Raw genomic sequence first — 22,022 nt, forward strand, 5'->3', positions numbered from 1 at the left:
CTGGTCTATCTCGAAGAAAGAGTTGAAAAATCATTTACTGACCAAGTTAAAGGCTAGATTTTAATCTCAAGTTGCCGACAGTCCGAGCATATCCCGTTGTCCCGAGCATATCGTCGATTGATCCGAATTTAATTTATTTAACGTTTGTTACAAACTTACAACATAGATATATTTTAGTGAGATTTCGTCTTAACTATATCCTCCTGATGTTGCGTTTTCCCCTTAATACGTATACAATCTCTGAACTGCCACTTTGCGCTTGTGCCTATGGATACATCCAGAATGATTTACATTTCTTGTTTTTTTGTAAATTCTGTGGTGAAGAAAGGAAAAGATTTATTGTCCCTCTCATTCGCAAAATGAATTTTAGACAATGTTGTGTGGCTCAATATTACCTACAGTTATTGTATGATCCCTTTACATGTTTTTCTCAGGCCTCATTTGTCTTATCTGCTCTGAAAAGAAGAAGACTAAACTGCCAACCTAATATTTAACTTGTAAATTAAGATATTGAGTCAAACTATGAATTACCACCACTTGTATAATATCAGTGATGTTTTAATGTGATCTTATTTTTTTTAGCAACTTTGTTGTAATATATGTAATTTTATTAATGGAAATTGATTTATTTGTAGAATACTTTTCATGCCATCATTGTGTTGGCGAAAAAAGTTATTTCTGACTGACTTCCATTGCTTGTCCCTGTCATTTTGTGAATGAGCTGTTATTTACTGCTGTAAAATTTCACACTTCCTACCATCCACAATTTATCACATGCTCATGGGCCTCCTCCCTGTTCCAGACAATTCATTATTCTATGCAGTTCACTCCTTACTGAAAAAGTATACAATATATGTTTTCTTACCTCTGAAACCAGTCAACATTAAAATCAATTTGAAAATGTGTTCACTTATGTGAACTAAAGTTTTGAATTTTAAATTATTGGCTTGCACCATTAATACATGCGACTGAAATCTTGTACAGGCAAAACACAATTATCAGTGTACTTTATTAAATTACAAAAGCATCACTTTGAACTAAGGATATTAAGTTCATCTTCCTGATCTCATAACAGGGCATGCTTGTAACTGGGGCAGACTTTAGGTACAGTTGACTGTTACCTAGAGTGTTTCTGCATGAATCAGATACTTTCTTTTTAAATAAAATGTTAAAAAAAGACAGGCGTGGCTATGTATAGTTTGTGAGGGATATGTGAATACATGTGGAAATTTAGAATCCATATTTTTGCATTCATTGTTTAAGAAGTTCACCTAATAGTTTGTATTTTAAAATTAATCAATTCCTTTGTGTTTTGTTTAAGGTAAGAAAGCCCGTACATTTGATTTGGAAGCAATGTTTGAGCAAACTCGTAGGACTGCAATAGAAAGAAGTAGAAAAGCTTTTGGTAAGGACCCTTGTTACTTTTTTCTTTGTGCAATGTTAGTTTTTATCTACTGACAAACCCAATGTAAGTAATATGTGTATCTATGTGTATATATAAGTAGGAAATTCAACCAAGGTATAGAATTTCCATCTAATAACATTACAAACCAGGGTTGCAACTGTTATAAAGCATTTGTGTATTAACTGCGGTTTATGGAGATTTTCTGGCCAGCTATTTTGCACAAAATCAGAAAAAGGAGCGCACGTATTGTGTGTTATATTGGTTTAGTGCATAATCTGTGGTATTCTTCTATTGCAAGCTTGCTCCATACAAAATTACAGAATTCATTTCTTGGGAATGTGTTGCAGATTCTATCAAAGTTCTTCCAAATATGAAACATTGTTTCCTGATCAAGCTCATCTGTTCCATCTACAATTCAGAATTTGGTCTCGTTTCTGGAATTGTCTTGCCATTTTGATTCTTTCATGGACACACCGTCCACTACATATTACATTTAGGTGGAAACCGGAAAAATTTGAACTATTGCTAGCCACTTGCAAAAGTGCATATTAATGATTAAAAATATATAGTGCTCTTTTTACTATTGAAAAAAGATAACCAGCAACATGATGGCCTGTCTGGGCAGATTGATAGATAAACTTTTTGAGTGCCCCTTTTTAGGTTGAGCCTAGCGAAGCGCGCATGCGCTGCTCTGTGGGAGGCTTCTTGTGAGGGCTCAAAACTTCTCCGTGTGGGTCTGACTCCTTCCACACATTGGATTGGACTTTACGTGTGTCTTTCAATAATGAAAGCACGCAAATGGCCAAAGGCGGGTGCATGTCCCACCTCTTCTTCAAATGTTTACTCCCACGGCGTTTTGCTCTCGGGAGTGAGCGCCAGCTGCATTCCTTCCACAGCCAGTGCCTTTAACAACGCTGTTTACGATTATGTGCGCTTCTGGGAGGGGTCAGGGGGTGAGGGCTGGGGCTTTGAAGGTGTCTGTTTACAGCAGCGTGGCTGTGTGTGCTTTTATCTTGTTTTTCCAGTAAGCGTTCACCGCTCATGCTTCCTGTAGCGCTAATAAACATACACTGTTTTATTAACATTTTTCATAGCGGCATGTCTCTAAATTACTGTTTTTAAACAGGCTTGTTAAAATGTACTTCGGCTACTGTTCGAAATAACCAATTCAGTGGCCGGAGGTGTGACATGCACGCGACAAAAGGCAGCTGATGGTAGCAGATCATTGTTGCCTATTATGCTGGAGAGAGTGTGGCGTTACAGCCAGGGTTGTTGATTTGGAACTGGGTAAGCGGGTTTGAGTCTCCGCTCGGCTCAACAGCCTGCGATTTTGGACAGATCACCTAATCTACCCCATTAGTGTGACCTTATATAATGTAACTTTTGCTCGTGTAAAGCGCACCCGCACCTCCGGGCCTCGTTTGCACCATATAACTTAGTAATGTAGCTGTTGCTCGTGTAATGCGCACCCGCACTTCCGGGACGAGTTTGCACCATATTACTTAGTAATGTAGCTGTTGCTCGTGTAAAGCGCATCGGCACTTCCGGGCTGAGTTTCCACCATATAACTTAGTAATGCAGCTGTTGCTCGTGTAAAGCGCACCCGCACTTCCGGGCCGAGTTTGCACCATATAACTTAATAATGTAGATGTTGCTCGTGTAAAGTGCACTCGCACTTCCGGGCTGAGTTTGCACCATATAGCTTAGTAATGCAGCTGTTGGTGTAAAGCGCACCCGCACCGAGTTTGCACCATACAATTTAGTAATGTAGCTATTGCTCGTGTAAAGCGCACCCATATTTTGTAAGAAAAGACCAGAGACATTGGCCCCACGTCTGTGCGCACTCACCTTGTAAAGATGAGAAAGCATGGACGTGTCTCTGGCCATGTGATCAGAACTAAACAGAGCTCAGCTCACAGCACCGCTTGTAAAAAGAGTTGAACAGAGTGGGACAACATCGACGGAATTTACGATTGATTACAAGAACTCTTGCAACTGCCGAGCAAGACACAGATGAGAAGACATGGATTTTCTTTGAAATGCTGTTCATATATTGTATACAAATAAGTAATCCTGTGCAAGTCATCTGCAGCAAAACATTGATAAGTGAGTATACAGTAAAGAAAACATAACTTGCTGTCCGTTACACAGTTGATACTGTGCAAGTCTGTATTTTTCGAGCCAATATGAAAGCACTTGTTTCGTAGTCTGTGACACCCTACCACTAACCTCTTGTTTTTAAGTAAATACAATTCTTACCAAGTCATTTCCGCACTGCCTTGCACCAAGCATTAACAACGCCTTTCCCTCTATGTGGTTTGGAAAGAAAATGTTTTGTGTGCTGAGGCTGCCCGTTACAATTCATAATTTATACAAGGAGTGTTTTTGTTGTCTTGGCTGTTAGATTTGTGTAAATCGAGCTCTGCTGTTTTAGCTGCTACCAAGATTTGAGTGACAAAGGAGCAGCTCTCATAGCTAACTATGGTTTTGCCCACAGCTGCGCTACGTGATGTCTCAGACATTAAGGTGATGAGTTAAGTCATAGGCACTGCTGTAAAACTATATGACCTACCAGTGGTTAAAGGGCATTAAAAAAGCATAGGAACTGTGATACTGCATTGAGAGGAGGCGGGGCTAGTGAGCTTGGGGGCAAGGGTCAAAAGTGTGGCAAAAAAAAACCAAAATATTCTGTACGTTTTTTGGCTTTTCACTGTCGAGTAGCTACATATAAAACCGCGTGCAGCTTTACATGAGCCCCACATTATACATTACACAAGGTCAGATTCTTTTTTTTTTTTACGTACAAGGAGATTATGTAATTTGCCCAGAATCACAGGATAATGAGCAGACGCCGGGCTCGAGCCCGATTCTGTAGATTCAAAGTCGGCAACTCTATTCCCCAACATCATTTTTTCTGCAATACAAGTTCAATTATACGCTACATTTTAAAAGCCTCTTTGTAGTGTGTACATTGAATTGCGCAGGTCATGAATTTACAAACGGCAAGCAAGCCATTTATCAATCTGTGTCGTATCTCCCCTCCTGAATAAGATGTCAAACCTTGCGACTTTTGTTTGGGGTGTTAAGACCTTTTGAGTTAAGAAGTAATACAATGTTAACCACGTGTTGGACGGACTGTGGTAGATTTTCTGTTTTCAAATCACTGTGTTACAAATCCTGCTCTTTATAAACTTTATGTAATGATCTTCCCCTGCCTCCCTTTACAATTTTTTACCCCCAACATAAATAACGTAATGTAAGCAAAACTCACAAAGTTTAAATCTGTACACCAGATACACATGGGTGTCCCCAACAATTGAGGGCTCCTAACAGCCCCTGTTGGGCTGCATAATTAAATGCACTATCAAGGTAGATGAAATAATCTTCTTTTTCCTGGACCCTCCTTCAATCTTTTTATTTATCTAGAATAATGCTGGTTTATTCCGTAATTTATTTGAACTCCCCTCACTTTCCTGCTACTTTTAAATTAATGTCTTGTGGTGTGTGTTTAGTACGGCTTTGGATTGTTTTTGTATTTCTAGTTGTCCAAATCACCTATTTCACTTTGGTTCACTTTCTGAAGTCTGTGATGGGACGACTATAGGCCGCTGCGTATACCAAACCAGCATCATTCTTTCAGCTTTGGTATGCTTCCTTACATCTTGTTGTCTTGAGTTGGCTGCCTTCCATTCATTTTATTGTTGGTTGTTAATCTTTGAGGCCTCGGACAGAGCTGCTCCACATCCAGTTGAAACTTTAAAAGATATGGTGCTTCTGCTTTATCAGATGTTTCATGTAATTTGTTTCTGTTGTCAAATGCTACTCTGAAGCTTTACTGCCAGCGATATTGTATTTTTTCAGATAATAGTTTTTTTCTGTGATATGGCTTTTGCTTCACTAAAGTTGTGTATACCACATCGTGATTTAAGGAGCACTCGAAATCTTGAAATTGTATTTGATCTTCCTGTCTTACTATTCTCCTAACTCATTCCTTTATCTTCGTTAAGAAATTTGGCTAGGGCATCTTTAGGTTTTTTTCATTTATCCTGGTCGCCTTGAGGGCTCAATCAAGGAGGATCTGGGTTTCGTTGTCACCTAACCATCAATAAAGGTGGCCAAGTAGGGTCTTTCTGCACTTCCCTTTAAGGACCACCTCCTTTTGCTCTTCCAGGTAGAGCAATTATCAAAATATTCGCATTTAATCATGAGGTATGGGTGACAGGTCAAATATGTCTTTGTGGATTCCAGCGCTTGAACCTTGTGTTCCATATCTAAATTCCTGGTCTGTTCATCCTGAGAATGGCAGTTTCCCCCCCAGACTCACTTGCAGTTCAGCTAGCTCTTTAGTGAGATTTTCTTAATTCTCATAATTCTGATTTAAGGGAATACAGACTCGTAAACAGTTCTTTTTATGTTAAGACCATTGTAGGTTTTGTGACAGAACCTTAAGTGGGGCGTGGGATAAAAGCTAAAAGCTCCACCAGGGTGGGAGTATGAAACGAAGAAGTTAGTGACCTCACATTGCAATTTTGTTTTTTTGGAGGCATGTACAGATAGTAGGAATCGGGTTCAATGGCACTTTTGGCTGCCCATTCTCTATTATCAGCTTCTGAGAATAGGGCTGATCTATTTATGTCATAATCCACAGAGCATATTGACCTTCCCTAAGTGACATCTGGTTATGTGATCTGTCACTTCACAGATTTTTTGGAAGAAGTTACACAGTTCTCTTTTGTCACAATTTGGTTGTATTTAATAGTTTAGTTGTTAGTATTAAGCAGTGCAGCATCCTCTTTTATGCAAAGGTCCTCTATTCACCTTGTAGTGTCTAGCGCAGTTAGTTCATTACATCTTTTCCTCCCATCACCTCTTTGGTAAGTGTAAGTAGCTTTTCTCCTACCGGCTGCAGCAAGTGGGGGGGGCACATGCTCCTTTGTTAGTCCCCAGGAAGACCCTATGCTCACCCCAGCTATGGCTGTTCATCTAACCTGTTGCTGCAGCTCCCTGCTCCAGGCCTGTCTCACCATGATATTTCCCAGAAGACCCTAGGCTCCCTGGTTTTCTCTAATCTCTTCTTGCTGTGGATCCTCTTTTGTTTGACTGAATAAACAGGTCTCTCCTTCCTTGGGGTGCTCATTTAATTGTATCCACCTCTGCTGCATACCCACATTTCCGTGGAGTCGCTGCCATGTTAGCTACACTTTTGGTGCGGATGGTGTTAAGTGGGTACTGGTGATTTTTTTCTTCTTCATGCCACTGTGTACTTATCTTGGTTTCTCTTGATCTTCACTGACCCTTGTTCTCCATTGGGGCCTCAGGAATTGCCATGTATCCACGGCAATTAGCTCGACAGTCGAGGGTCTTGGTGTAGCATTAGCAGAGATTGGCCTTATCTTGGTCGATTCTGAATCCCTGATCCCCCACCCTCCCCCCATCTCCCTCAACTGTTGGTGTTTTTATAACAAATCTTGCCACAGAGGATTGCCGTGCCCTTCTTTACTTATGGTAATGGTGTTGATTGTGTATCCTCTGACTCTTAGAGCCTTATGGTTCATTCGTTTTTATTGACATTTTCAAAGAAACATGACATGCGATACAACCCCATCCCCCACCCTAACACCCATGCGGTGCCCTCTGGCAAATTAATTCGCATCAATTCACCCTTTATTTTTAGCTTGTCAGTAGACACAACTGTCTGCAAGAGAACCTGTACTGGGAGTTTGTGTGAAACTGTTTGTCTTCTGGGACATGTTGCATCCCGTATATCTTGGGAAGGGATGGGGATACTCCAAAAGTCTACTCCATATCACTGAAAAACTCTACTCTGAGCCCTGTAGATTAAGAACTATTCTCCCCAGGAGTAATATATACCATACGTATTAATACTAATCCAACAAAGATTTTTATTATAGGGTGGATGATAAACCCCAAAATAGCCTTCTGAATTTTTAGAATAAGCTTTAAAATCTGATGTCTGTCTTACTCACAACCCCTTAATGGGGAAAAAAGCCCCAGCTAGCTAAATCTGAATCTCAAACAATATTGTCCAGTCAGGCTTTTGAGATCCAGTGATATTGCTTTGCTCACGGTTCCGCGTATCAGAAGGTCAAGAGTGGGTAGTAGGTTTTTCTCTTATTTAGCCCCCTTTTATTGGAATGAGTTGCCACATCACATTTGAACGTGTACTGACATATCAAATTCAGGAAACTGCTCAAGACAGTGATGTTTTAACTCAGCGTTTCTTCTTTGCCTGCGATCTGCCCTAGCGCCGAGATACCCCTTCTTAAATTAACATAACATAGAAGTGGTTGCTTTACTTCCCTTCTTTTCCCCCATTTAATTCAGGTATCCATTCTAGCAGAGTGCTTGTGGATATGGGGATTTCCTTGACTGTAAATTGGGTAATCTCCTGAAGTACCCTATCTCAAGATATTTTGAGCTTGACGCATGCCAACACAACATTAGGTGAGTGAGTTCTTTCTTCCTGCATCCTTTTGTCAATAGTACCATCACAGTAATGTATTTAACACCGCTCCACTCCACATTCACTTAGTGCTTTTTTTTTTAATTCCCTTAAAATCATTCCCCGTTTTGTACTGCTGTAGTGGATCACCTTTTCCCAGGCATTTTCAGAATTTTATTTTCAAGGGAGAGCAATATTTGTTAGTACCTTATAGCTCTGGGAAATCAAGCAGTTTGTGAAAGTTTCTCAAAGGACCTTTGCTCTCTGGAAGTTTCCTGCTTGTTCGAGGGTTGTAGTTGGAGGTAACGAACCTTCACAGATTTTCCTAGCCATAATCGTGTTTAACCTGCTCAGATGGTTTTATCACTCCCTCTTGAAGGATATTGCTCATTTTAGTAAACCTCTTGACTTTCAACTGCTTGAATGTCGCCCTGCCAAGGTTAGGGGAGAAATCTGAATTTGCCCACAGCGAGTGGAATATGTACATGCACCTAGAAATCTTTTTCCTAGTGCTAACTCTATTCCCGACTCTCAGGGTCACGGACATAACTGCAGATTCATCCATTGAGAGGGTTCTATCTTAAAAAAACCGAACGATTTCAAATATCGGGCACCTCGCTAAAGAGCGCTATAGGAAACGCCCCTTTGTTTCTGTCTTTACTCTAGATCATTCTCACTTATAGTGTAACTGTGCTGCCTTATAATGAGTTATTTTAGGTATGCCTTGCCCTCACTGCTCTGGGTGGAGATGGCTGTGCTTGAGGCACGATATCCACTTCCTTCCACTCCCAATAAAGTTACAACATAAAGATTGAATCTTATTTAGTGTCTCTAGTACTGAATCTATTGGAAGAGACTGAAAAAGAAAGACCATACTTAGCAGAATCGCCATTTTAACCATGGTTACGATGGCATCCCTGCAAATCTGCTGCTGTCACTTTCTAGTCTGATACACTTTGGGGTGAGGTATACCTCCCAAATATTTGATAGAAGTACCATGCCACCAAAACAATAGCATACTTTACAAGTACAATGCTGTAGGGTCTTTTAATGTTAAATTTAAGGCCTTGGATTTCTATTTTTTTTTTGTAACACCAGCACCTCTCAGAACCACTGTAGTTCTTCAAGCACTGCTAGAACAGATCGAGAGGGGTCCAAGAGAGGCGGCAACAGATAGTTTGTAAAAGTATCCAATTTAAATTCATCTGATTCCATCTTGATTCCCTTAATGTCGTTGTTGTGCATCCTCTGGACCTGCGGTTCCATGTCCAGGGCAAACATCAGGGATCCCACTCGAGTATGTTCATTCTAATGCATGCTGCTGGTGTTGCATAGCTAGACTGCACTAGTGACGTGTCACAGCAGCTAAGGCAAGAATATAGCACATCCCTAATAGTCAGTAGCTGTACACCCTGAGCATAATCAGCGACAAAAGATGTTGCTCCTGACACAGAGAGATCTGTCAAAATGAATCAGGAGCCATTCAAACAAACGTCCATTACAGCAAATTTTGAAACATGAGAATCGTAAGTTTTCTTTATTGAGGTTTTTCTTTTAAAGCGATACTGCCACAGCCAACTCGTTTCGTTCTTATGAACTTATTCAGGGCTGTAGATAACAAAATACTTATAAGTACATAAATATACAAATATCTACACATGATTATAAAACACAAACAACGTGTAGCATATTGTATTAAACAAAATTAACAAAATTAAACAATTGTGAGTCGCAACAATTCATAATAAAGACTTATCAAAATGTGGATTATAGAGAACGCCAAGCAAATTTCAAAACCATATATTTCATAGAGAAAGATGAGTTCATTGTTCATTCAGAATTAATAGGGGGAAAAGCTCCAGGAATGGCAAAGATGTAATTGTTAGATAACGGTCTACTACCATATTTAAAATTAAGTGTTGTGTAATACCATAAAGGTCATGAAGACTATCATTCCTGAAGAGAAATCGATTAAGATGCACTTATAAAAATGGAACAGTCCACGTTAATGTTGTCACAACTTATGAATTAATTTACCGGAAAATGACAAAGGAATACCAAATACAATCTATGTTAGTATTAAAAGTGGTGTGCGGGATAATACAGATTGTCAGTATGTTCATTAGTATTGATTAATTCAGTCTTTAAAGGGCCAGTGTTCATAATGGGTGGATGTGCACGGACACTTTTGGAATTGTTCGTCTGATTGTAAGCAGACAGATGTGGATGCCTAATTAGAACGAAGGGGGACAAAGGATAGGAGGAAGGGGTTGTAATAATAAGTTATATGTACAGTATAACTTATTGATATATTGAAGTAATCTGGTCTTGCCAGAGTAAAATTCCATACATGTTATATTTACAATCTAATCCAGGATTTGTACCTAAAGGGTTTGTATCGGGAAACGTTTACCTATGCTTCTTGCAACACTGGCATACAAGGAATAGTCAGGCTTGCATCAGCATTAGAGCACATCTCATAAATACTTCAAGATGTTTGTGAGATTAAAGCACATATATTCATTCCATAAAAAGGAGGCAGGACATAAAACATCTGAATTCATGATAGTCCCATATGGAACCACACCAGGAGGCAAAAACCAAAAGCTATGTGCTCATTAATCGTGCTCACGGACCCTGCCGCCATGTTGATATGGAGGCTTTCCAGTGATATAGTAACATTCATCCCATCAATACCTGGGTCCCCCAAGTCATCCACAGGTAGTAAAATCTTGGAAAGGCATGTCAATTCAGTTTTACCTGAATTCCTAGAATCAAACTACTTGCATCACCCCTCACAAACGGGGTTTCGGCCCCGCCATAGTACAGAAACGGCACTCCTAGCAGTGGCTGAAGAGTCCAGGAGGATCTTGGATCAAGGAGGCGCTGCAGCCATCATGCTCCTTGACCTCAGCGCCACATTTGATACCATCAGTCATGTTATTCTAATGCGTAGATTCGAGAGTTTGGGAGTGTCAGGAGATGTAGCCACATGGTTAAAATCCTTCTAAGAAGACAGATCTTTTCAGGTCTTCGAAGGAGAAGTGGTGTCTGAGCGTATGGCTCTCAGCTGCGGGGTGCCTCGGGGATCCTCCCTGAGTCCCACCCTATTCAATATATAGATGAGGCTGCTGGCCGACATAGTACAACCATTTGGCATAAAAATTGTCACGTACGCTGTTGACACACAACTTGTTGTGGCCTTAAATCGTCCAGAAAATACATCCGCAAGTCTAGGCCCTTGCCTAGAGAAGGTCGCACAATGGATGGAGCTCTCCTGTTTAAAATTGTACAGACATAAGACCGAGCTTATGCTCCTAGGCCACTCTCCAGCATAGGACGACTGTGGCCAAAATGATTTGGCCCTGCCCCACCTGGCAAAATTCTGGGTATGTGGTTGGACAGCTCACTGACTTTCGGATACCAACCAAAATGCCAAACTGGCAGCAGCTTGCTATGTCATCATGAGGATGCTTCGTAAAGTGCTTCCCCTCATCCTGTTCCTGGCAAGAAGGATAATGGTCCAGGCCCTCATTCTTTCGCGAGTGGACTATGGAAACGCACTTTATCTGGGAGCCCCAAAGGCCACGATAACCAGTCTACAGATCACCCAGAACTGTGCAGCTCGTCTGCTTCTGGTTCTCCCCTATAGGCAATCGGCCAAACCTGCATTGAAGACTTTACACTGGCTGCCAGTATTAGAAAGGATTAAATTCAGGGCGCTCTGTATTGCCCATTAGTCCTTCCAGGGGTTGGGACCGGTCATCAATGAGTTCATGACCATCCGTTACCACCCAAACAGAAGCCTCCGCTCATTGAACATATTGCTTGCAACAGTTCCAAAAATAAAGAGGGCAAGAAGTGATGGCCGTTCCTTCGCTTATAATTTGGCTAAGTTATGGAACGCCCTCCACTAACGACAGGAAACCAATCATCTGTCTTTCATGAAACTACTCAAAACCTGGCTGTTCTAACTTACCACGCAGTGAGCTGTCATCTAGGTTCACGTCCGCAAATAGCTCTGGGATGCCTTACGGTAGCTATGCGCTCTATTAAATGCTTATCTCATTCATTCATTCAAAGTAAGCAAGGTTTTCTAAAAAATAACAAAAAATAAGAACCACCGCTGCAGCATGGTGGCCATGAATGCTGCAAAATAATTTGGAGGTTTTATGAACCTGCCTTAATTAAAGGTTCTTTGGATATTTTGGGAGGTCCTAGTTTGTCCAGGTGGAGTGCTAACAGACCATAACCTCTCCATCGTCCACAAGCGAGTGGTTTTGATGCATTTATTTGAAGATAGTTTTATGTGTCATCAATTGTGAAGTGAGTTTTGAGCCGTTTTTCAGTTTTGAATTTTCCATATCTTTTGAGTTTTCCACGTTGTGCATTATTTGTGTGAAATCTGCATAATTGTAGCAGATATGATTAAAATTCTTGATTAGCTTTGGTAATGGTTGTATTAGACATTGAAGATGAGAGCTTATAGATCCTAGGTGAACTCCTATTTTCTTGATTGAGAAACTGTGTCGGAGGGTGTTGAGTGATACAGAAGTTGTGCCATTTTTGTGTACTTGGATTTTTAACTTGTCCCATATGGTGATTAGGCCAGAATCTGGTTTAGTCCAAGAATGAATGGATGTCTTTTAGGAATTGAGAGATTTGTAGGAATGCTGCGCTTTGAATTAGTTTCCCAAGGAAGAGTCTATTAGAGATGAATCTATTTTTATTTGGTTTGTGTGGGTCCATGTTGTTGTACTTGCTTAATAGCCATATGCATCTTTTTAAGTACTGTGGAGAAGATTCTTTAGAAATGCAATTTTCTGTTTTTGCTAATAATTCTATAGCCGTTAGATGAATAAGTACTAAATATAGTAGTGACCCAATCTGTCTACTCCTGGCTTTTTGTTATAAATGGATATGGTGGTTACGACAATTATTGAGGGAATCACTTTTGGAGTAGATTATGCATAACTTCCATGCTGAAAACTACTGAACAAATATTCATCCCACGTAGCATACATGCCAAAGCAGATCCTTTTCATGGTTCGGTGTGTATCTTTTAGGGGGTTTTTAACCATATTTTATGTGTTTATTCCAAACAGTATAATAATTTATTTGTCTACATACTTAATATTAGGGTGTTGCACTTCTACATGGGACACAAAATAGTCAATGGAAATATTATATTACAATCATTAATGAAGTGACATTAATATCCTTAAAACCTGAGCATTTAATTCAAGGAATAATGTCTAACGCAGGTGCATTGCTCCACTCGCTCCTTTCGGTCACACCATGTAAGCATTTGACCTATGCCACTCATACCTGTCCGTACTCTACTATATTGGTCCATAATTTTCCAGCTGCGCTCCCCGGATCTTGTTGAATTTCTTTGGAGGACCCCTACTTGGTCTAGGCTGTCTTCTTGGGCACCATATACAAAACTGTTAGTTTCATTGTGGTATGGTCAGGGAAGTGTGCTTGTCCACAGTTGTGCAGAATCTGTCTTGCCCACTATTAGTCCGTAGTTCATGAATGATTTCTGATATCTAGTTGAGTGCTTGATATATCTATATCCCTGAAAGTATAAATGTTGGTTCCATCCCTAATGAGGTTCCTAGTACCCTCTCCATTTAATTTCGGACATTCTACCAGTACCTTGCTATGATGGGGCCTTGCTATATTGTATGTAAAAAGGTGCCCTGTTTGCCATATCCACTCAGGCACGTATCGCCTGATCTTCTGTTAAATGTATACATGTGAGCCTATGTGTGGCATCTTTGGTTATACATGGAAAAACCCGTTGTAACTGAGACCTCTTTGGGGTTTATACGCGGTTCTTCCGACGTCCAATCGTACATTGTGCCTGTATCCCTTTCTCAGTGTTGTTCAATGTTTCCATGTCTTTCTGGTTGCTGTTCATGAATGTACAGTACATTAAAGAGATTGCCTTCCCATGTGGTTTAGCATCTACAAGCCTACCACCACTAGTTATTATTTTGGGATGTCAGTACCTTTACTGACATATGGTATGTTTAAGTTGTTTGTATTTATATATTTGGGATTTGGACAGATCTTTTCTGTAGCTGTTGGTGGATTTCTATTTCGAAAATAGGTAATCTATGTTCCTATTAACACCGGATAATAGGTGCATGAATCATAATCGCAATATTTTTTAACATACTGTGAACTGGTCCAGGGACCCCACAATACAGAAACATTTGCTCTGTGGGTCAACCGGACAATTTGTGAGCCCAAAAGGGAATAAGAGTGTGCTCTGGAAAGGTGAAATGTGCTATTCACCCCATCCAATATAAATATATTTTTTCATTCCAAAGGGCGCCTCTGTTGCTGGCCATTCACAGTTGCTCGCCACCTCCATTCTATAAGCAATTCTTGGAATTAGCTTTGGGGGCGGGGGCTGCTACTGCCAGGCTCCTCTATTTCTGAAATGTTTTATATGGTTTTTTTTATTTGCCGCTTCAAATTGTGTCCAGCATGTGGGCATGTTAAGTAAAAAAAATGGTGGCCGCTTCATTTCAAAAGCAGTTGCATGCATGGTGATATACGTGCGCACATTTGTCGTTATGCTAGGCTGCCATTCTATCATGACACGTGATAGAGATGTCTATCTGCAGATTCCTTAACTTAGAATTATCCCCAGGCATCAAACTGGATCCAGAAATTCTTGAGCCGTACCCCCGTGCGCTGGTAGGTGGCATCTCCTGGCTCTGTGTTGGCATCGTTTATGCCAGAAGTAACATGCGCAGTGTCTATATAGGTGCCACCCCAGCACACTGACATCAGTTATTTTCTTTCCGCACGATATCTGTAAGAGTTTCCCCTGTCACTTTTTGACTGAGAGTTTTTGGATGTTTTGTAGAAGACTTTTTTTGAGAATTCTTTCTCCTGGTGTGCGAGGGATGTCATTAAAGAAACCAACAGGTTTTGAACCCTTTGGTGACTGTCACAACAGAAGATCTTTGTTTGTGGTCCTTGGAGCGGGATCAGTATTCCAAGGCCTAAGAGGACTGCCGCACCATGAACCCAGACGCGCTGAAGAAACGTTCCCTGTAGCTCCTTGCCACTTGATGTCAGACAACCCCATGATGCTCTTGATCCCGGTTGCGCGGAAGGTCCTGGGACCGCTCACGAAGTCTCTTCCAATGATCTTCGTCCCAGTTCAAATAGACGAGTAAGTTCCACCAGAACTCAAAGAAGTCCAAGTGTTCTTTCACTTCTTCACACCGGTCCAAGTCCTTGGGCGAGGCGCAGGTACGACCGCACCGATCAAGGCCTTCCTCTTCCACACTGCCTGTGCCTTGGTTCGCTCTGTGACTCCCAGTGTTTCCCAGAGCCGGACCGACCCCCTCCAATTCAAGAAGGTCTATGAGACCATTGTTGTAGTTAAGAATTCACGTACACCTGAGTTGCTTGTTTATAACTCATCACAGACCGAGGCTCCCAGCCTGCTCCATACCTCCTCCTTTGTTCTCAACCGTCCGTCGTCCTTTGCGAGCTGCATCGCATGTGCAAGCACCGCATTCGAAGTGTCTCCCGACAGTGGCACGAGGCAGTTGCGAGGTTGCAATACATATATATATAAAATTATGATGTACAACATATCTTCTTTCTTGACGAATGGCTAGAAAAATGTTGCATAAAACAATGCATGGAAATAAAAAAACAAAAGAGAAATAAAAACTAAAATGACTAAGAAAAATTAGACTACCATTCACCCTAACTAACTCCTTGTTGGATTCGAAGAGCCAATGTGGTGTGTGTTTAGTTTTGGGTTCCTTGCCCCTCATCCTTCTGAACGTAGTTTCACCTGTAACTCCATTCACCGCTGTATTGTATGACCATACTGCATTATCTACAGACTTCCTGACATCACATCTGCCATGTATTGCCATCTGTATGGTCCCCTTCACTACCCTTGTCATATGTTCCACCAATCCATTTCCTTGTATGTTCTAAAGAGAAGTGCGCACGTTTTATATGCCACCTCTGTGCTCTGGAACATTTCACTCTTGTCCACTTAAATCCAAAGAAGTACAGTTAGTCTGAGGTATTTATGCTTAAGCAGGTGCAAAACCAACAAGGAAAAACCCTGTTCCATGAAGGTAATGAACAACTGAAAGAATACTCCTTTCATATTTATACTATACTTCAGAGAAGTTTGCGTACAGACTTAAACCCCCCCACCCCAATCCATTGGAGATTTCCTTCCAGTTATACATACAAAAAGAACAGCTAACCACACTACATTTTCAAGATAAGTAATCACCGACCATCACTAATTGCAAATTGAATGGAACAAACCAGTGTGGCTTTCCATCTCAGAGAAGCACAAATGATTAACAACGTGTAATTATTCTAGCAACCTTTACGTACTTTTTCAAGGGCATGGAGAAGAAAAGAATGAACCATGTCAGCACGTACATGAAAAAAGTCCTCGGACAACGTTGTACAAAGTCAGGTGGATTTAAAAAAAAATCTGCACTCCTGTTCATATTATATAACCTTTTCCTCAAATTGTCCTAGAACATGAGTTGAACATTTACCAATGACCTGCTATCACTAACCCATAGAATCCGCAATAGATAATTTGGATTGCCCCCTCATATTATGACAGTACTTCATTTTCAAATATTCTCCATTATAGGGTTGTTAACAGAGAAAATAAAAAAAACAAATGGGCCTTTGTACGGAGGCTAATCTGTGAGGGCACTAACAATAATGTTCATTAAATCCCATATTTCGTCTTCTTGCATCATTAGCATATTCTGTTGTGGAACAGAAACTGAAGGGGGCTTGCAGGCTAAAAGGAGCATGCTGCAACACATGGGAAGACAATTCACACATAGACAGCACCCTAAAATAATCTCTCCTATAACAAAGGCTATCACTAATAGTTTCCAACCCATGTAAGCAGTACTTCTCTAAACCAACCTGACCATGTCCAGTCTCCAGTATCCTGATGTATTTCAGCAGCAATTTTGTGAAGTTTTTGAATGGCCAAATTCACATTGGGAGAGTTATCTGGGATATACACACAGCAGGAACTACCAATATGTGAATGTATTATTCACATATTGCAAGCGTGTGCTTGCTTATGAGGGGCAAGGGTTATGTACTTATGCTCTGGTATTGGTGTGGTGACTGATGTCACTGATTTAGAAACTGGGTGGTTTTCTTCTAACCACCATAACAACCCTAGCATTCTTAATATTATTAGCAGAAGACACAGAAGCGCAACAATTTTCATTTTCTTGGTCCAAAATTCTTGGATGCCAGACACTGGAGTCTTCCCCTTCTGCCATAGATCAAAGGGTGATTTCCCAAATGGTCTCAGTTCAATTCTCCTAGTCTTACCCATATTGTATTATTTGTGTGTGATGTACAAAGGCCTGTTCTTGATGAGTGATGCTTCTCCTAATATTTGTCTTTATGCTCAGACCATTCTTTTTCTCTCTTTTCTACCTATCCCTTCCTTGGATAGATAACATTGTTTCTGCAGGCCTCTTCTTCTTTTTATCTTTTCAAAAAGAGAAACAAATCAAAAACACCTAACAGCCAAAAAACAAAGTAACATGGCTAAGACCTCCTAAAAATCCCTATCTATTCTACCAAAGAACATCAAGAGTTCCAGTGTCCTTTACTTCAAAGCCTCACTGGCAAGCTTATGTTCAGGTCCAGACGTTGGCAGTCTTGACCACCGGTCATTCAAAGTCTATAGTTTTTGACAGTCCTAGGTCTCAAATTATACCTAGGCGAATCACAATCCGCATGCTCAAATAGAGGTATTGGTATCAATTTGGTCTCAACAGGAGTAAAGTTGACCAGTGGATGCGCTACTTCTTATTCAACCAGCTCACCATCATTAAAAGATACTTGCTGTGGCATTTGTTTACTTTCCAAATCCTTGCTTCATACATTGATCATAGAACAAAGGCAATGGAGCTTCCTTAACGCGGTTGGCATGCAGCCAATGTTTGTTTCCCCTGTACTTAATAGCAGTCTGCTTTGCGAATAGCACTTGCACCAGTCCTTTCCAGCGTAGCTCAAGACTGGATTTCCTCTGAAAGTTACAGGTCTCCAGGCTTCAGATTGTGACTGAACCTTCAAGACGAGGAGGGAGACTGGCCTTCATCTGTGAATGAATGAAACCAATTCTTTAGTCAATTGGTCACAATAATCAACAAGCAGATGACATTCAATTTCGCAAAAAATAAATTTTAATGGTGCACACCATACATTTGCAAGCCTCCACATGACTACCTGAAATGGAGATAACCCCATTTTTGAGTGTGCAGTATTGCGCATTGAAAACAAAGCAATGGGTAAAGCATCAGGCCATTTTAATTTTGTTTCAGCACATATCTTTCCAAGTTGTCCTTTCAAGATACCATTGTATCTTTACCCCAGGCCTGCAGCCTGTGGGTGGTTAGCAGCATGAAACTTTTGCCTTATGTGCAAGCCTTTGCAGACCAGGTCCATCACTTGGCCAATGAAGTGTGGCCCATTGTCGCTCCAAAGAACTCTGGGCAAGCAAGCCAAATCTCGGGAAGTACTCTTTCAGGAGTACTTTTGCAGTACTTGGGGATATCTCATAGAGCGTAAGCCTCCACCCACCTACTAAAGGTGCAAACCACCACTAAGACATACTTAAGCTTGCTCACTTGTTTCATTTCTATGAAATCCATTTGCAGGACTTAAGAGGGCAAATCTGAGGGTGCAAAATGGCCTGTCTGGACTGGGATACCTTTATCTGGATTATAAGTAGCGCATATTATGCATCTTTTGTCAAGGGATTCTGCCACCCTGGGAATCAATTTGTTGAACCATACATGTTCTAATTTTCTCACTATTCCTTTGGCACTAATGTGAGCCGGGATATGTGCCATAGTAACAATAGCGTTAACATAACAATTAGGAAGCATCTATCTTTGTTTCTCTGACAGATCTATCCAACATCCGGTATTATCTAATCTACCATACATCTGCCATGCCTCTTTCTCTTCAATGGCAGCTTCCTATTGTATCTCTCTTACACATTCTAAGGTATTGTCAAACATTGGTACTTGAGGGACCCATCTAGCTGGTCCTGTGACATTCATTAAACTATATTCTGATTGGGCTGTTTGCTTGGCTGTTTGATCTGCAAAAGCATTTCCGTGACCTTTCTCATCAATAACCTTTTTATGGACACTGCATTTAACAAGGGCCACTTTTTGGGGTAACATCATAGCATCCAATAACTTTACTATTATTTCCCCATGCTGTATGTTAGTACCATGTGAGGTCAAAAAGCCTCTTTCTTTCCATAATCGCCTAAATGAGTGGGCAACACCAAATGCGTACTGACTGTCAGCATAAATATTTACAATCAGATCTTTACTAGATTCACATGCCCTTGTTAGGGCAATTACTTCTGCTGCTTGTGCTGACATTTGCGGTATTTTACATGACTCTACAACTGTTTTCAAAGTGGTGATGGCATATGCAGCAGTGTTTGTACCATCCGGTAATTTGAAACATGAACCATCAACAAACAACTCTCCCTGTGGGTCAGATATGGGAGTATCTGTTAGGTCTGCCCGTCTCTTGGACTCTTCTTCAGTAATGAACACACAGTCATGGTGTTCTTCCCCTGAATCACTGGGGAGGGATAGCACTGTGGCTGGGTTCAAAACATTGCAACGTTTCTGAATGATATTTGGAGCAAAAAGTGTAAACTTATGCCCTGTTAAGCGTGCACTAGTCAGGTGCTGGGTCTGAGTTTTGTTTAGTAGCACATCCACAGTGTGCGGTACAATAACTGTCAAATTGTGACTTAGAACGTATGTTCGAGGCATGTGGGCTGCTGAATTCATATCTGTGCATAGATCGCCGCCTAGTGTTGGGTCCGGATGTTTGCACGTTGTTGTCCTGGAAGAGTCTTCGAAGTATCCTGGGATAGGTGACTCCTCCCCTGGACTACAGTGCGCATGGGCATCCTCTCCATCCTCAGATTGTTTTTTTCCGCCATTGGGTTCGGATGTGCTTATCTTGACTCAAGTTAGGAAAAACTTTTTACAGGCCAAAAGGCCTTTAGTTCGCGTCGGTACTGTTCCCGATCGGTATCGATAGTTTTTTGTTAGTTATACTAACTTCTAGACCAACTTTTTCGCATCATACCCGACCATCGACCCGACATCGACGATGGAATCGAGGACGCCCTTCAAGCGGTGCCCTGTATGCAATGCGAAATATCCCCATGTCGACGTCCACCCGGTGTGCAACAAATGCCTTTCACCGGATCACGACGAGTCCACATGTATGGCCTGTGCCCGATTCCGATCCAAGAAGACTCTCAGGAATCGTCGAGCAGCGAGGCTCGAAGCGCAGCAAGCGGCACCGGCCCCGACTGACATCTTCAACGCCGAGGACGAAGATGTGCAAGACGTGGAGAACCTACCCTCCAGCCCCGCTTCCGAACACGACTCCGGATCGGAAGACGTCGAAGAACAACTCTTTCACAGAGACGAAGCCGACACCGAGGTAGGAGACTACAATGAGGCCTTAGGGGCCGAAGAGAGTAGCTCCGGTGACGAGCAAGGCCTACCCGAACAGACTGTGGATATCCCAGTGCGTCAGTCTGTGGCTCCGGTCGAGGGATCGCCTTCGCGCCTTACCCAAGACCTATCCCGCATCCATTCGGCCCCGCCCTCTGGCCCGGCCTCGGACATTCAGTGGCAGCCTTTACTACCCAAAACGGCTGGTTTCCCTTAACCGAAACCGAAAGCCGTATCGGTTCAGCAGAAACCGAAACTGAAAGTCACACTGGTCGGATCGAAGCCCACCACACCTTCGACGCCAGCCAAACCCGTCGGCACCGACCGCACCAAACGGGACTTCGGTGCCGAGCTTGCAGCAGCCGACGTCGGCGCCGACGCACGGAAAAAGACCATCGGTACCGCCAAGCCGCCTCGGCTCCCGGCACCAAAACAATCGGCTCCGACCACAAAGGTCAAAATGGCTGCTGGATCTCACACCACTTCGAAAACAGCACCCAAGGCACAATCATCGACGCCGTCGACAGCTACTACCTCTCCTCGACTCGATGACCCCGTGGCACCGAAGAAGTCCACGCCTGCCTCAACGGAACCGGTCGGCGCCAAAGAACCGTCGGCGTTCCAGGTGCGGCAAGTTTCAACATCCTTGCAACGCATCAAAGATAAGGCGGCCCTCCAAGACACATCAAGCTCCGAGCCGAAAAAGGCTCAAAAAGCTTCTCCGGCACCGGCCAACATCACTTTTGGCCTGCCACCATCCACGGCGCCAAAACTGTTCGAAATCAGAACACGTGTCACCCACACCAGGATCACACCTGCAGAACACTCTCCTACGGAGACGTCGCCATCACACATCATCGATGCCGCAACAGGCAGAATGATGCTTCACAAGAGGAAGATAACTTCCGAGCCAGCTTTGGCCTCCTACCGGATCCCACTAAAGAAAAAGCTGCCAGTGGATTCGGAACCACTTCTTTACGAGCCTCTCCATACCTCTTACCAAGATCCACAGTCCTTCTCTCCGACACACTCCGAAACAGACGTTTTGGAGGACTACATAGGTGACCCATCCCCTACCCCGGAGAAATGGACCCTGAAGGCCAACAGGACCCTGACCAAGCTTGGGATGACCCTGTGGACTCAAACGCACCTATGGATACGCAGGACACGCAGCTATATGGTGCAAAAACATCTCCCACAGAGGACACTGCCGCATTCAACGCCCTCATTGAACGTGCTGCGGCCAATCATGGTGTTCAACTCCACTCTGACACCATCGAGGACGATTTTCTCATGGACACTTTCGCATCCTCAGAAAGACATGTTAAAACTCTACCCATGTTGAAAGGTGTCCTCAAACCAGCAAAGGACATTTTCAAAGAACCCACCAGGGCCAGAGTAATAAACCCCAGAATCGACAAAAAATATAGGTCAGCGCCTGGGGATCCTACCTATATTAGAGGACCGTTGCCTCTGGATTCCATAGTAGTCGCGAATGCTCGTAAACGGGCGTACTCGCAGACGACTGGGGATGCCCCTCCCCCGGACAAAGAGTCCAAGGTGTTAGAGACCTCCGGCAAACGGGTTGCAG

At 42.2% G+C, this 22,022-nt stretch overlaps 1 protein-coding gene across 1 annotated transcript in view; it reads left to right on the forward strand.

The window, feature by feature from the left end:
- Positions 1–22,022, forward strand: part of WDR70 (WD repeat domain 70) — a 1,822,964-nt gene that overhangs the window by 36,555 nt on the left and 1,764,387 nt on the right. The window contains exon 2 of the mRNA XM_085631103.1: positions 1,322–1,405. Within this exon, the coding sequence (XP_085487229.1) occupies positions 1,322–1,405 (84 nt within the window). The remainder of the gene's footprint in view (positions 1–1,321; positions 1,406–22,022) is intronic.

The sequence above is a fragment of the Triturus cristatus genome, chromosome 2_1 (genome assembly GCF_964204655.1).
Source record: "Triturus cristatus chromosome 2_1, aTriCri1.1, whole genome shotgun sequence".
NCBI classification, from domain to species: domain Eukaryota; kingdom Metazoa; phylum Chordata; class Amphibia; order Caudata; family Salamandridae; genus Triturus; species Triturus cristatus.